Here is a 15,589-nt window from a genome sequence, read left to right on the forward strand (position 1 = left end):
CAAGTAGGCCCATAAGAACATGCTGTTCAGTGTTTATCACTTGGATGCTGAAGTGTGAGCTCAGAGTGCTGGCCTCTAACATCTCACTCACGTCGTCACAGGAGGAACAGACACTGAGATGCACGAGTAATCAATGTTTTAAATGTCATGGCTTTTATCAATTATCACTTTATTTCTGCTACAAAAGTCACCAGAAAAAGGTACTGCAACAATCTAATATAAAGCAAATCTTTAACCGAACAACATGGTATAGATCTTTTAAAAATATTCATACTTTATCACAAGAACTAGAGAAAATTTCAATTCTATCATCAGGACCAAGCTGAAGTTTCTGAGGTAGTAGAGACAGGTAACAGAAAAGTGAATGGAAAAAAGGAAGAAGGATGGGGGTGGGGGGATGATCAACTTACTTAAAATGTAAAAATTAATGTCTTCAAAAGGGAACTATATAGCTTAAGAAAAGACAGATTTCTACTTAAAAGTTAATTTTTAACTATACAGGAGCATAAAAATTACAGAAGAGCACTTTGGTTAATTCATATCTTCTGTGGCTCTATCCATTCATAAATGAGTCCATACATAAATGAGCACACGAATAGTTAAGATTACCATATATATATTTTAAATCTAAAATAAAATTATCTGAGTTGTGGCCCCCTTATTCAATGGTAAGTACCATGCAGGAACAGGAATTAAAATAAGATTGCATATATAACATTCCTCCAATAGTCTGGGAAGCTCTATTGCTTTGAACAAAATTAGTATTAACCATTTCTAATCCATATGTCAGGAGTACATAAACACAAGTACACCTGAAATACACCAGTGTTCAAACTTTTATTTCATACCATGCAGGATCAATTATCACACATTAAAAAGTGACAACAGCTATAAGCTACAATTTTACATTTATACATCAGAAATGTCTGTTTTCAAAAGATGAACATAATTACCATATTGTCTGTAACAATTAAGCATGAATTCAACTGTTACTATAGATAAAATGCACGGTGAAAATTATTTTATAGCTGTCCACATTCTGTGATACTAATTCTTCGACTAACAGACCCATTAGGAGAACCAAACGACTCGATCTTTCTCACAGTATCCATGCCATCCTTAACAAACCCGAACACTACATGCTTAAAGTCCAAATGTTCAGCTTTCTTCAGTGTTATAAAGAACTGAGAGTTGTTGGTATCCCGGCCTCGATTGGCCATAGATAACAAGCCCGGGCCAGTGTGTTTCACATTGAAATTTTCATCTTCAAATTTATCTCCATAAATGGACAGTCCTCCTGTTCCATCATGTTTGGTGATATCTCCCCCCTGAAACAAAACAATCTGTTAATACTGACTCACACATTAAAATATACAGAAATCATCATGACAGAGTGAATAACAAATGCCCTACTTAAAAATACATTTTGAAAACTAAGAAATACATGTTTTGTGGGGGGAGGTTTTCCCTACATTCTGTTTCTAGTAGGTAACAAACATGAGAAATCTGAAGCCTTTCCATCTGAATGTGTGAAAAGGAGTAAGAGTGTCAAGTGCAAGCCAGCTATGGTATGGGAAAACTAAAAATTTCCAAGATGAGAATGGGGGCAAAAAGAAAAACCTGCTCAAGTTGGTGTGGTCTAGTCTTAGCAGATTTAACCGTGATGTCTGTACAGTGACACTTACCTGGCAAACAAAGTCTGGAACTACTCGGTGAAAAATAGAGTTCTTGAAACCGAAGCCCTTCTCTCCAGTGCATAATGCTCTGAAGTTCTCAGCAGTTTGAGGAACGATATCTGAAAATAATTCCATGATTATCCGTCCGAGAGATTCACCATCCGCACAAACATCAAAGAACACCACAGGATTGGTGTCCTTTGATAATTGTGCTGCAAGGGATACTTGTCCATTTTGGAGTTTCAATATATTCTGCTGACATTCTTCAAATTTCCTCTTAAAGCACTCCGTCATCTCCTTTGTTTTAAACCTCACTGCGAGCTGCTCTACTCTTGCTTCTCCATCTGTTAAGGGAAGGATGGGGAGAGAAAAGACTTTAATATCAAAGTAACTGACAAACTATGTCCATTTTAGACATTTCAGAAAATAAAATTAAAAGGTATTTGAAGGTAGTAACTTACCAGCATAGTCTGAGGCAGTCCACACTAAAGCATTATTTGAAACATTTAAAGGTTTCAATTCCATGGCTTTGGTAATAACATGGTTTGCACACACTTTAAAGACCTGGTCTCTTCTCATTAGGATCCGATAATAATTCTTCATTGTATGCCAAAGAATCTTTATATCTCCAATACCTCTCTCCTTCCACTGACTGACTTCTCTATCCCATCTATAAAGTTTGGCTCTCTCTTTGAACAAAATTTCTTCATCTTCTTCTCCAGATTTCACTTCTACCTATGACAACAGATAAGCATTATATAAGCTACTACATAAACAGCTGTTTATAACAAACTTCATTAACCAATGTCAACAGGTTTTACAGTACCATAGTAACTAACAACACTACAGACTAGTAATAATCTTGGTTAAGCAGTAAAGATGTGATTTATCATTAAATATTTTTCTATTTTATAGCATTTTACTTCTCTTTGTGAAACAAAATGCCCTTAAAGGTCAGAAGAGGTTTCAGAAGTGCTGACTCTTGCCAAGCATGGCAGTTTACATCAATAATCCCAACACTGAGGATGTGGAAGCAAGAGGATCAGGAGTTCAAGGCAAGACTAGGTTATAAAAGATCAGAGGGAATGTGGTTTTTCGCAAGGATGTGCAATAATCCTAGCACTCCAGAGCCTGAGAAGCAGGGAGATTACTACAGGTTTGAGGCCAGTCTGGGATATACAGTGAATTATAGGCCAGGTAATGCTATGTAACAACATGCTGTCTCAAAAAACAAATGCTCCACCCAAAAGTGCTGATTCTCTCTATTTTTATGCCACTTTTTCATTTTATGTATATAGTTCTTTACTCTGCGTGTGTAACTATGCACTGCATGCATCCATCGCCCCTGAGGCCAGAAAAGGGTATCAGATCCCCTGGAAGCAGAGTTACATGCAGGTGTTAGTTACCATGTAGGTACTGGGATTTAACCACTAAGCCATCTCTCCAAACCTTTTATTGTTTCTTTAAATATGCTTGTTTTTAATTTTTAATTCTTTATTTGTGTGTGTCTGTATGTAGGTATGTGTGCACGGATGTAGGTGCCTATAAAGGCCAAAGGCATCAGAACACCTGGCAGCTGGGAGATGCATGGCACGGATGCTGGGACTCCAGTCCCAGCAGTGCTGTGTGTGTGATAGTAATTACTGAGATTGAAAATGGTCATGGGGACTGGAGAGATGGCTCAGAGGTTAAAAGCACTGACAGCTCTTCCAGAGTACCTGGGTTCAATTCCCAGCACCCACATGGCAGCTAACAACTGTCTGTAACTCCAAGATCTGACACCCTTACAGAGACATACAGGCAGGCAAAATACCAACGCACATAAAATAAAAGTTTAAAAAAATGGACATAGTAATTTTCCTAAAATAACTTTTATCGCTTTCGTCCCTAAAATTATTTTATGAAGACACATGATCTCCTAAAGGCATAATAAAAATGCTTATGGCTCAGCAAGATGGCCAGTTAGTAAACATGCTTGCCACATAATCCTGACAATCTGACTTCAAACACTGGAAAGCTATTCTGCCCTCTAATGGCACCGTGGAATGGACATACCTGCTTTTACTCTCACATACTCACTGTGGTATGTGCACACCCACTTCTTCACTCCTCTCCTACCCCACTCTTTAAACATACACACACAGACACACAGACAAAATAAAAAACTAAAAAGAAAAAACAAGAATATTTCTAAAACTGCACAAACAATTTATTTTTTTTAAATATTTATTTACTTATTATGTATACAATATTCTGTCTGTGTGTATGCCTGCAGGCCAGAAGAGGACACTAGACCCCATTACGGATGGCTGTGAGCTACCATGTGGTTGCTGGGAGTTGAACTCAGGACCTCTGGAAGAGCAGTCGGTGCTCTTAACTGCTGAGCCATCTCTCCAGTCCCATACACAAACAATTTAGCAAGCATCATTTACAAAAAAAACTTCAGGGCAAAATTGAGCGTACACTTGACTGGTAACGTGACTGCTAACATGAAAAAGGCCCTATAAAATCCCAAGAACTACACATGAAAAATTCAAAACAATTTCTACTTAAAGGCTGGAAATCTGGATAGGAGATATAGCTCAGCAGTTAATAACACCGGATGCTCTTCCAAAGGACCTGGGTCTAATTCCCAGCACCCCTCTGGCATCTCACAACCATCGGTAACTCCATCTGTATGTAACTCCAGTCCAAGGGGATATGACCTCTGCAAACAATAGGCACACACATGACAGGCACACAGATATGCATGCATGCAGAAGACTCATACACATAAATAATAGTAATAATGTTTTAAAACTCTGAAAATCTAATGTTTAACTGTTCTGGGAAGAAATGTAGGTAGCAGTACTAAAAAGAAGAATCAACTCAGGGAAAATTTTTATAGACAGGTTACTAGTAAAACATTTACTTCTTGGCACTTACCTCTGGTAGTGAGACTATAGGTTCAAAATGAATATCCTCATTATGAACGACTTCTTCATCACTGCCGTCTTCATCTTCACCACCTTTACTTGTTGACTGTGTACCAAACACAGCCGCTCCAGTATTTGCCCACTGGAAATTTTTATCTGATAAATAAATTTGGTAATTAACTTTGAATTTTGACTTTTTTATGTTTTGAAGATTACTTTCCAATTCCTTCATTAAGTACATCTAGTTTTCAATAATGTCATAAACACACCTAATTGAGAAGTTTAAAGTACTAATATTCTGAAAATTTCAACGCCTATGAAACACAACTGGCTTCAGCAGATTTACAGGATAAAATACTATTTTTAAAAACTGCAGCCAGGTATTGTGGCACACACCTCTGATCCCAACACTCAGGAAGTAGAGGCACATGGGTCTATGTAAATTCAAGGCCAATGTAGTCACATAGAGTTCTAGCTAGCTAAGGAAACATACTAAGACCCAGTCTTAAGAAAAACAACTCAGCATAAGTAAAACTATGAATTCTAACGTAAATTCACATCAATCATTTCTAGAAGTTAAATGTTTTTCTATATGTAGCATGACCTGTGAAGTATATAAATACATGAACTAATTTTTAAATTGTACTATTTATTTTCTTCTCCAAATATCTTAAACAATAATTTACATAGTGCTATATTCACAATATTAAAGATCTTATGAGTAAATATAATGAAGTATAATGTTAATAAAACTTGAAACAGCACCCACATGGCAGCTCACAACTATCTGTACATGACTCCAATTCGAGAGGATTTGCCCTACAAAAGCACTGCATACACGTGGTGAAAATACATACATGTAAGCAAAAGACACACACACACATACAAAATAAATCTCTTTGTTTTGTTTTTTGTTGTTGTTGTTGTTTGTTTGTTTGTTGTGGGTTTTTTTTATTGTTTGTTTTTGAGGCAGGGTTTCTTTGTCTGACAGCCCTAGAACTCACTTTGTAGATCTGGTAGGCCTGGAATTCAAGAGATCAACCTGCCTCTGCCTCGAGAGTGCTGCGATTAAATGTGTACAGCATCACATCTAGCAAATAAATCTTAAAACATAAACACCAGTGATAAATAAGAACACTAATGTATAACTTACTCTAGCACAATAAATTAGTACAACCCTAATGCAGAGATCCAATTTGGCTTAAAAATATATAATCACAAATCCTGAAATACTAACAATCAAATTTAAGAACACAAACATTTAAAGAACGGTGCTGTCTAAATTGGGGTTATCCCAAAACTGAACAGCATACCTGTATATGAAGAAAGGAAGGGCTAACAGCATTGAATTAAATTAGAGAAAAATCCTTATAGGTATTATCATCAAATAAAACGCTAAGCAAACCAAAGACAAGGCCACTCCACTGTCAATTACAACATGGAAAGGACTCCTTTTTCAATTACGCTTGGCTGACATGATCACTAATATCTTTCTTCTTCATCTTACCTTTAGGACCAAAAGCAAAATCTCCAGAGTTACTTGAAGCCAAGTCTGCAAATGACAGTCCTGTACCACTTCCAAATCCAAACAGAACAGTCTTGCTTTCCCCTGACAAAAAGAAAAGAATTTCTTATTTAATACACACATCAAAACCTTACGCAGGACCAAGAAGGAACAGGATTCTCTCTATTCCAGGTGAGAGGAGAGGATGTTATAAACTACATTTCTAAAACTTAGTATTTATTCTTCTAAAATGCCTTTAAATTCAAGCCAAATTTTTGGGTTGGTTTCTTTTTTGTTTGTTTGGTTTGGTTTTTGGTATTTTGAAATAGGTTTCTCTGTAGCTGTGGAGCCTTTCAGGAACTCGCTCTGTAGAACAGGCTAATCTTGAACTCATAGACAACTGCCTGCCTCTCATTGTATGTTACAAAATACATTCAACTTCAAGCTTATTTAGTAACATTATTAAGTTTACAGGTTCTAGTCCCAACTAACACAAATTCTAAACCAAATTCACTTCAAAAACCACAGAGCTGTAGAGCTGTCCACACTAAGCTATGTTGTGGGACTAGTTTCTGCTTTGTCAAGTTTCTTCCACCCTCAAACAAGCAAAGGCAAGATCTTGGAAGAAATCTATACCAAACATTTTTTAAACATTTATTATTTGTAATTATGAGTTTATATGTGTCTGTGTGTGGGTAGATGGTCATCACTGCAGGCCCCCAAATAAGTCAGAATGAAGGTATTGGATCCTTTGAGCTGGAGTTATAGGTGAGCTGCCTACCATGGGTGCTGGGAACTGAACTCAAATCCTCTGCAACAGCAGTAGGCAGTTGAACTAATTTTTGTGTTGTCTTTACTATAAATATGCTCATATGTTTGCTCACCCGAAGTTTGGAGGCCTTGTCTGAATTCCACCAATGCATAGTTTCATGATCTGTAAAATTGTTTTGGCCTACTTAATTCTATCTGAAAATGTAGAGGTTTTGGTTATGAAGTTACATTTTTGTTCCAGTATATTAAGATTCTAAAGTGCCCATAAATGTACTATTGGTGACCTCCTAAGGTGGGACAACTTTTGGAAAAAACCAAAAATAGGTAATATAATGTCCATATATAAAGAAATACAATTCACAAAGACATTTCTTCCAACTTAGAAAAACTGAGGCACATAGTAATATAAGGAGTAATTACTGCAACGGACATTTTAGGACTTTTGAGGCTTGTATATATTATAGTATCATAAAAATTTTAAGCTCCTACTATAATAATTTATAACTAAAGCATACAAATAACACTAATATAACTCAAGAATAGTCAAGTAAAAACATCACATAACACCAAGAAGATGACCATACAAGCAAATAATTCTCTTCTATGCAGACAGTCAATCAGCATACTTTGTATTCCCTAACATCTTAAAATCAAATGATAGGCTGGGAATGACAGTGTAGACCTTTAATCCTAGCACTTGGGAGGTAAAGAAAGGAGGATCTCTGTGAGGTTAAGGCCAGCCTGGTCTGTATAGTGAGTTCCAGGTCATCCAGGGCTATACAAAGACTCCATTTTTTAAAAATAAATAATAACTTAAATAAATAAACCAGGCCGGGCGGTGGTGGCGCACGCCTTTAATCTCAGCACTCGGGAGGCAGAAGCAGGCGGATCTCTGTGAGTTCGAGACCAGCCTGGTCTACAAGTGCTAGTTCCAGGACAGGCTCCAAAACCACAGAGAAACCCTGTCTCAAAAAACCAAAATAAATAAATAAGTAAGTAAGTAAGTAAGTAAACCAAATGATAAAATGCTATTTACTGTTTTATATTTAGAAAAGGCAATATGACTTGTATGATTACTGTGACAAAAACATTATGCTCCCATATTCACCTTAAGCATTTTCAGCTTAATCTATCTTATCTAATCTATATCTTTAAAAGTTTATTTTCTCAAACATTCAGACAGTATTTTATAAATTGCACAGTATAAACATACGACCAACTTTTACCTTGGCCTGGGACTTCTGTGTCAGTTTCTTTTCTAGTACACAAATCCACAGGCTTGTCCACAGTCCCAGAAACGGGGGATGAGCTACCAGATTTGGTGTTAGACTCAGGTTCTTCAGACTTACACACAAAAGGATTTATTACTTCAGTCTCGCCTGTATGCTCTTTATCAAATGCATCAGTTACTTTCTCATTCTGGGATTTCTGCAAAGAGGAAAGAATAAAACACTATATTATCAAATCATTTCCTCCTCCCCTCAAAACAAGAAGAAATAGAAAACTAGTAAGTAGTTTCTTAATTAAAAATAGTAAGTAGTTTCTTAAGTTTGCTATGTGTTTTATATACAGTAACCATTGAAAATGCAGTAAAACTAACAGTAATGAAAACTTGGAAGAGACAAGCAAAACTAAAAATGAACAATAAACTTAGATCACACCTCACTAATTAAATGAGTGTCAAAAGGTATAATAAACATTAGTAAAAAGATTATTCAATCAGAGTTGTTTTAATATAAAAACCACTACAGGTTGGGGATTTATCTTGGTAGTAGAGCCTGGGTTTGGTACCATGGAAACGAAGTACACACAGGACATTAAAAGAACGATGCTCAGGGTTTAGGGAGAGGATGGAAAGTTGGAGGGATGGGAGCAAGACAATAAATAAAAGGTTAAAAAAAAGTATCTACCACACAAACAAAAAAGAAGGTCGTATCTTTATCACACAAAGCAGATTCAGGAAAATTACAAGTGATAAAGAAGTGTGATCAAGATGAAAGATCAATTTACCCTCCTAGAAAGGCAGGGTAAGAACCATCTTAATCATTTTTCTCCGTAAAAACAATAAAAACACAAAGAAAGACAACCAAAATTAACTCTTTCATGTACAAATTAACTTTTTCATCTACTCTGAAAAATTAAATAACCACAACAGCCCAAGTAGTTTTTCATCTGTGAACTGAATTAAGGGGGAAGGGATGGTTTTATAGCACTGACCTCCTCTCATTCCCTTTCCTGTCTACCCAACTCCCCCAGTCTCAGTTCTGCATGAGCCAGACAAGCATGGAAAAGATGAATGTTTGTCAAGCATTTGGACATTGACAGAGGATAGGGGGTGATTGACAGAGCATAGTTTTTCTAAAGCAACTAAATCATTCTGTAGGAGATTATTCACTAGATATTTGTAATAATTAATAAAAACAACACATGGAGCAATATAAATGTACTCATAGATCATAACTGAATTAAGTTACAAATCACTAATAGAATGCTATGTACAAACTCATCATTTTTAAATGGCATACAAACCATGTAATGCATGGGTCAAAAAAAAATAATTGCAAGAAAGCATTCTGACCCGAAAAGAAATGACAATAGCACATATGAAAATGTATATAGCTAAACAGTGCTTAAGGTACGACATTATCTGCAGAAACAATGAATGGGCTCTTAAATCTGTACTTAACCTCCCACATTGAGAAAAAGACAAGGAGTAAACCAAACCCAAGGCAAGAAAGAAATAATAAAGAGCTGAAATCAAAGAAATTCAACAAGGGGGAGAAATGAACCCAAAATCTATTTACACTGTTTGGAGAGGGGGCCAAGGACCACCAAAAAAAGAAAGAAAGAAAGAAACAAAGAAAGAAAGAAAGAAAGAAAGAAAGAAAGAAGGAAGGAGAGCAGGAATGGGGAGAGAGCACCGTAACAAAACAGAAAACAAAACAAACTCATGAAACTGATCATAAATAAACAGCAAAGAAGGTGGTATTTCAGTACTGAACTGACAAGTATTAAGAGACTGATAATGGAGTTGGGTGGTGCTAGCAAACACCTGTGATCCCAGCACTCTAAAGATAAGAAGATCCCAGGAAGGTCAAAGCAGGCCTGTACTACAGTCTGAGGTCCGGTCTCCAATACCAAAATTGATTAATAAAAGCTTATTCTACAAATCTACAAATTTAAATTTGAGAATTAGACTCATTAGACACAATTAGAACTCATTCAGTAATAAAGAGACAAATAATCTAACAGATATTACAAATAAACCTTCAATTAATTGGTTTCAAGATCTTAAAAAAAAAAAAAACCAGTTCCAGTCGGGCAGTGGTGGCACACACCTTTAATCCCAGCTCTCGGGAGGCAGAAGTAGGCAGATCTTTGTGAGTTCGAGGCCAGCCTGGTCTACAAGAGCTAGTTCCAGGACAGGCTCCAAAGTTACACAGAGAAAGAGAAACCCTGTCTCAAAAAAACAAAGTAAAAAACAAAACAAAAACAAAAACCACAGTTCCTTTAGTTAGAACTTTGAAAATCTCTTTCAGAACATAGCCGCACAGAAAGTATTTTCCAATCTGTTTATGCTACCATTGACTTTTTTTTTAAAGGTGGGATTCATTATGTTGCCCTGACTGACCTGAATTCAGAGCTATACCTACTTCTACCTGGAATTAAAGGTGTGGGACACCACTACCAGCCCAGTATTAGGTTTTAATTTTTACTTATATGTGTGAGAGAGATTATGCACAAGTGAGTTCAGATAGCCGCAGAGGCCAGAAGAGGGTATTGGCCCCTGGTGGTGTTCTGTCAGCTGACTGACGCGGATGGGTGCATTGACTACTTTAACTATCCAGGCCTAATACTAATCTTTATATGGAAGTTAAAGTTAATATCAGAAAACTACTCAACAGTACTACTGAGGAACATTCATTTTATAAGTAGCAATAAAATTTACACAAATAGAAGCTAAATGATACAAAACTGTACTATGCCATAACCAAGTGAAATCTTTCCTAGGAATGCAGAACCATCTACAAGCTGGATCAAAGTATCTGTATCACTTCAGAAAGGAAGACGACACATCATTATTATTCCCTCAGGGTTAAAAACTTTTAATCAGAAATTTTGGACTACTTAGCCCCAAATAGGATGTCTCTATAAAATTCCTTCTCTAAGGGCTCAGGGAACCCTGTAGAATAGGAGGCAGAAAAAGTGTAAGCGTCAGAGAAGTGTAGGACGCCAAGAAAACAAGGCCCTCTAAAGGAACGCGATCAGCACACACACACTCAGAGATTGAGGCAGCAGGCAAAGGGCCTATACAGCTCTATTATGGCTTCCAGTTTAGGGCTTTGATGGGATTCCTGAGTGTGTGAACAAGTGGGTCTTTAACTGGCTCTACAGCTCTTTTCCTTCTGTTTGTTTTGTCCAATTCTGATGTGTTACTTTTTGTTTTATCTTATTACGTTTTATTTTATTACTATCCCTTAAAAGCCTGTTTGTTTTCTAATGAGAGACAAAAAGCAAGTGGGTCCAGATAGGAGGTGAGTAGAAAAGTACTGGAGGTAGGGGGTGGGAATGGTAAAAAAGGGAAAATGGCAATCAAGATATATTATGTGAAAAAAAATATTTACTTTCGCAAAAGAAAAATGGGAAAAAAAACTCATATTAGCTATAACTTAACTGCTAAGAAATTTTAAACCAATTTGTTTATATCTACAAAGAATCTTGGTGATGTTTTAACTGATACAATACTAAGCCTGTAGTTTAATCTGGGTTTGATACCCTAGTGATTTTTAGTATTCTCATTCATGAATAGTAACATGGCTCTGTTTATGTAATCGAACACATATGCTTGCCAAGGCCAATTCTAACCATTTGATACTGAGATTTTAAAATGTACTCCATCCACAGAGACAAGAGACCTGAGAGAACAATGCAGACAGTCTGACCTGAGCTTCATGAACCTTTTGAAGCTCTGACTGAAAATCCTCCCCATTGCCATTGTCCTCATCTGTATCACTGCAGACTCCGCAGAAAAACGTAGGTGGGAGCTTCAAAGTGTCTGCCTTTGCTCTCTCTTCAACTGTTGGCTTCTTTTCCCAAACTATAACACAGTCTTTGTCATTATCTGGAAAAGACACACAATACAAACAGACACAATCAGAAATCCAGTCCGATTGCCAGTCTGCAGGTTTTCAAAGCAATTTAAAGACTTCCAAAGCATGACTATGAATGCTCACGAAGCCAGCCCATGGCCACGTATTATTTTTTAAATATTTTAAATGAGCACTAATTTAATAATTATTATTTAATAAATAATTATAATTTAATAAAAATTATATATACCAAAATTAATCAGTGTTTCTGATTAGTATTATTTTTAAAATATTTTAAATGAGCACTAATTTAATAATAAATAAAACTGGCAATTACAAATATTATAAGACTAAGAGGTACCTTTAAAATATAGGACATCAAAATTGTATAAACATACCATACCTGCTAAATTTTCTTCCAACTGTCGGTATTTTTCTAAGTCATCCAGATAGAGTTTTCCATTAAGTTTCTTGACAGCCATTTCAAAATCTTCATCTTCAAATGCAATTCATTATATTGAGAAAGAGAATTTGAGTAGGTACAAGGTTTTCCTAGCCACAAACCTAGCTGTGATCATCACACTCCCTTTCACTCTATATCCACAATGCACTCAGTTTTGCCAATCAGAGACCTTCACCTCCTACCTGTCTGAGTTTCCAGTGTGCGCCCCTCATCTCTGGACATTCTATCATTTCAGTACAGCTCCCAACGCGTCACCCGGCCCCACAATGTAACGAACGTTTCTATGAGTGCCCTAATAACCTCACTGAACTCTGAGGGTGTTTGCTGTTTCCCTCTTTTACTTTGAATACTTCTGGATAATGACTATTTCCAATTTCCTCAAAACATCTGCCTGGCAGCCAATAACCATTTTTTAAAGGGTTTCTTTAACGAATGCCATTCTTCTGATTATTCTACCCACTGAGTATTTTATAATCATGGAGTAAACACCTACCTCTGAGGATAGTAGTCTAAATTCTAAAACTCTGCTTACATTTTCTTTCTTTATTGAGAGGTCGTCTCACTCTATAACCCACACTAGCCTGAAACTCCCCGTGAATAGAAACTCAGCCATCCAACCTGACCCTATCAAGTGCTAGGATTGCAGGCACTGCCATGTTGGCAAAAAGTCAGTTTTTAAATAATTAAACTATACTCCCAATTCCTAAAGTCACCAGGAGTCGTTTTCAGTTAATGAAAGACTTACCGTCCTCCTCTTCTTCACTAACATAATCTGGCCTGTTCTTATAACAAAAGAAAGTTGGAGGAAGCAGAAGTTTGTCTGCAAGGGCTCTTTGCCCAGGAGTGGGAGTGAGTTCATACACAATGAGAACATCAGTATCTGAAGGAGGATCTGCAGGTTTATTCTTCTCTTGTGCTGTAACCAAGTCAAAACAACTGATAAGGCACAGTAATCAGACTAATAAAAATCAAAAAAAAAAACAAAACACGAAACCTATCTATAGGTTAAAACAGCACAGTGATAAAATAAGAACACATACTTTGGAACAAATCAAGTGAATCAGAGTCTGATTTAGTGTTCTATTAAAAACTCTTACAGAATACAAAAGTTTTTAAAATTCTTTTACTAGTCATTGGAAATTACAATTTCTATAATACAAAAAGTATATACTAAACAGTAATTCAGCAAAGTATCCATGCATTTACAACTGAAAAGAAGTACCTCCAGGATTATCTAACATAAAATTAGTATGCCCCAGAGCCAACCTGCATTAGTTCTCTAAGCTCCTTTAAGAAAGCAAACAACTTCTAACTACAAAGGATGGCAGGTGATAGCATGTATCCATTCCGTGCATATTTCCAAGTGTGGAATTAGATAAAAATTAAACAATCATTCTTCAGTCATACTTTATGTATCAAGACAATTTCTGTGACTAAAAACACCCCTATTCCACTCCCACCTGATGAAAGGTCAAAAATTTGGAGAGGAAAAAAGGAAGATGAAGTCTCTTCTGATATATTAAGAATCTCTAGCTTATAGGAACTGATAAACCAGTGCCTTAAACCAGTTATGAAATATGCATGTACCAGCTACTATGAGAAAACATTCTCCAAAGCCACCATGTCCAATATGGTAGTCTACCCACATGTGGCTTCCCAACACTTCAAAGGTGATTAAACTAAACTAACATGTGCTAGAGGTATGAACGTGCACACTGGACTCTAATGGCTTGGTATAAAAAAGAATATAAAATATCTTCACTTTCTTTTAAATCCTTATTAAAAGATGATATATTTTGTACATATATATTAAATTGAATAGATCATTTTTTTATGCCACCGATTTCTTCATTTTCTATGCTGCTCACAAAAAAATTTAGACACAGATCATATTTTATTTCTACTGGATGGTGTTACTTTAGAGAACTGGTAGTACCTACCCCTACAAGGTAAGGATGCATACTGGACATATTTCCCTCATTTGCTCTTAATGAATGTCTACAAATTCTATATGCTTAATGTTCTAGTCAAGAAGTGACTTATATCTATAAATGATCTGTACTTCATAAGGAACACAAGTTACAGAAGGGTAGCTGTAAAAACAAGGTCTACTTTCAAACAGTTTCTAAACCCTAAAGAGACATGTTTTATATACATTCTAACTGCCATCCTATCTGAATACTGCCACACAGTAGTGGCTAAAGTCAAAGATTAGAAAAGCAGGTTCTACAGAGTTGAAAAGAAAAAAGTTCAGTGAAGCAGAGAGAGAGAGAGAGAGAGAGAGAGAGAGAGAGAGGGGAAGAGGGAGGGAGGGAGGGGGAGAGGGAGAGAGAGAGAGAGAGAGAGAGAGAGAGAGAGAGACAACACACAGACATTAAGCATAGTTGAAGATGAAGCCAAGAGAGCACCAAAAAACATAAATAGCACCCAGGTACATTTTAAAACGTAATTTTGAAAGTTGTTTGTTACAGCCCTACTCAAAAGGTATGCTTTGTAAAATGGCATTCTTTAGCATGCACACTGCAGTGTTAAGTACTTCAGTTCATACAGCCACAAGTACTTGGCTAAGGACTACCAGCTGCCAGTCACCTCATACTGGAAATACTAGATCTATACCTTTGCTCTCAGGTTGTAAGGTAGGGAAGCTGGTCCAAAAGGCCATGGGATTAGATTTAAAAAGGCTAAAATTAAATCCTAGGAAAATAAAGAATATTCATTTTTTAACATCTTATGAAACAAGTTGACTCTTAATACATAAGAAGTCGGAACCCTCAATTTCTATCAATCTGGTTGTCTTACATATCCAAGGTCTTTCTTCGCTAATTTAATAAAAGGTGGCAATACTAACTCATATAACACACACGGAACATCTCAATAACACATGCTTTAAGTTGATTTTAAAACAAAACACTGAAGAATCAACATTTAAAAGACTAATACTCATGAATCAAGTGCATGAGTCTTTGTACTAGATTAGCTTCTTTGGCTCTGCTTTATGATACATGCCTCTCAAGTTACTGAAACAAATCTCTTATGATCTGTTAGTTGGAATACTCACAGGCAAACTTACTTAGGGGTTAGACTTGTCTATTAAAATACTTCAAACTGTTCACTAACTAGTGTTTATGACACAACTCCGACTACAATATTTGTTTCCTAAAGAGTCAAAG

The 15,589-nt window shown here is 36.3% G+C and overlaps 1 protein-coding gene across 2 annotated transcripts in view; it reads right to left on the reverse strand.

The window, feature by feature from the left end:
- Positions 1-148: 148 nt before the first annotated feature.
- The window catches only part of Ranbp2 (RAN binding protein 2), a 55,927-nt gene continuing 40,486 nt past the window's right edge, over positions 149-15,589 (reverse strand). The window contains exons 21-30 of one of the 2 annotated variants that reach the window (XM_041656244.1): positions 15,036-15,113; positions 13,165-13,335; positions 12,360-12,452; positions 11,810-11,988; positions 8,093-8,294; positions 6,099-6,200; positions 4,602-4,747; positions 2,138-2,411; positions 1,686-2,020; positions 149-1,328 (exon numbers count right to left, since the gene is read on the reverse strand). In XM_041656244.1, coding sequence (XP_041512178.1) covers positions 1,023-1,328; positions 1,686-2,020; positions 2,138-2,411; positions 4,602-4,747; positions 6,099-6,200; positions 8,093-8,294; positions 11,810-11,988; positions 12,360-12,452; positions 13,165-13,335; positions 15,036-15,113 — 1,886 coding nt within the window. In that variant the 3' untranslated portion in view covers positions 149-1,022. The remainder of the gene's footprint in view (positions 1,329-1,685; positions 2,021-2,137; positions 2,412-4,601; positions 4,748-6,098; positions 6,201-8,092; positions 8,295-11,809; positions 11,989-12,359; positions 12,453-13,164; positions 13,336-15,035; positions 15,114-15,589) is intronic. The other variant, XM_041656245.1, reaches the window with a different exon arrangement.

The sequence above is a fragment of the Microtus oregoni genome, unplaced genomic scaffold (genome assembly GCF_018167655.1).
Source record: "Microtus oregoni isolate MIOR12 unplaced genomic scaffold, Mior012 000007F_ref0000211, whole genome shotgun sequence".
NCBI lineage: Eukaryota > Metazoa > Chordata > Mammalia > Rodentia > Cricetidae > Microtus > Microtus oregoni.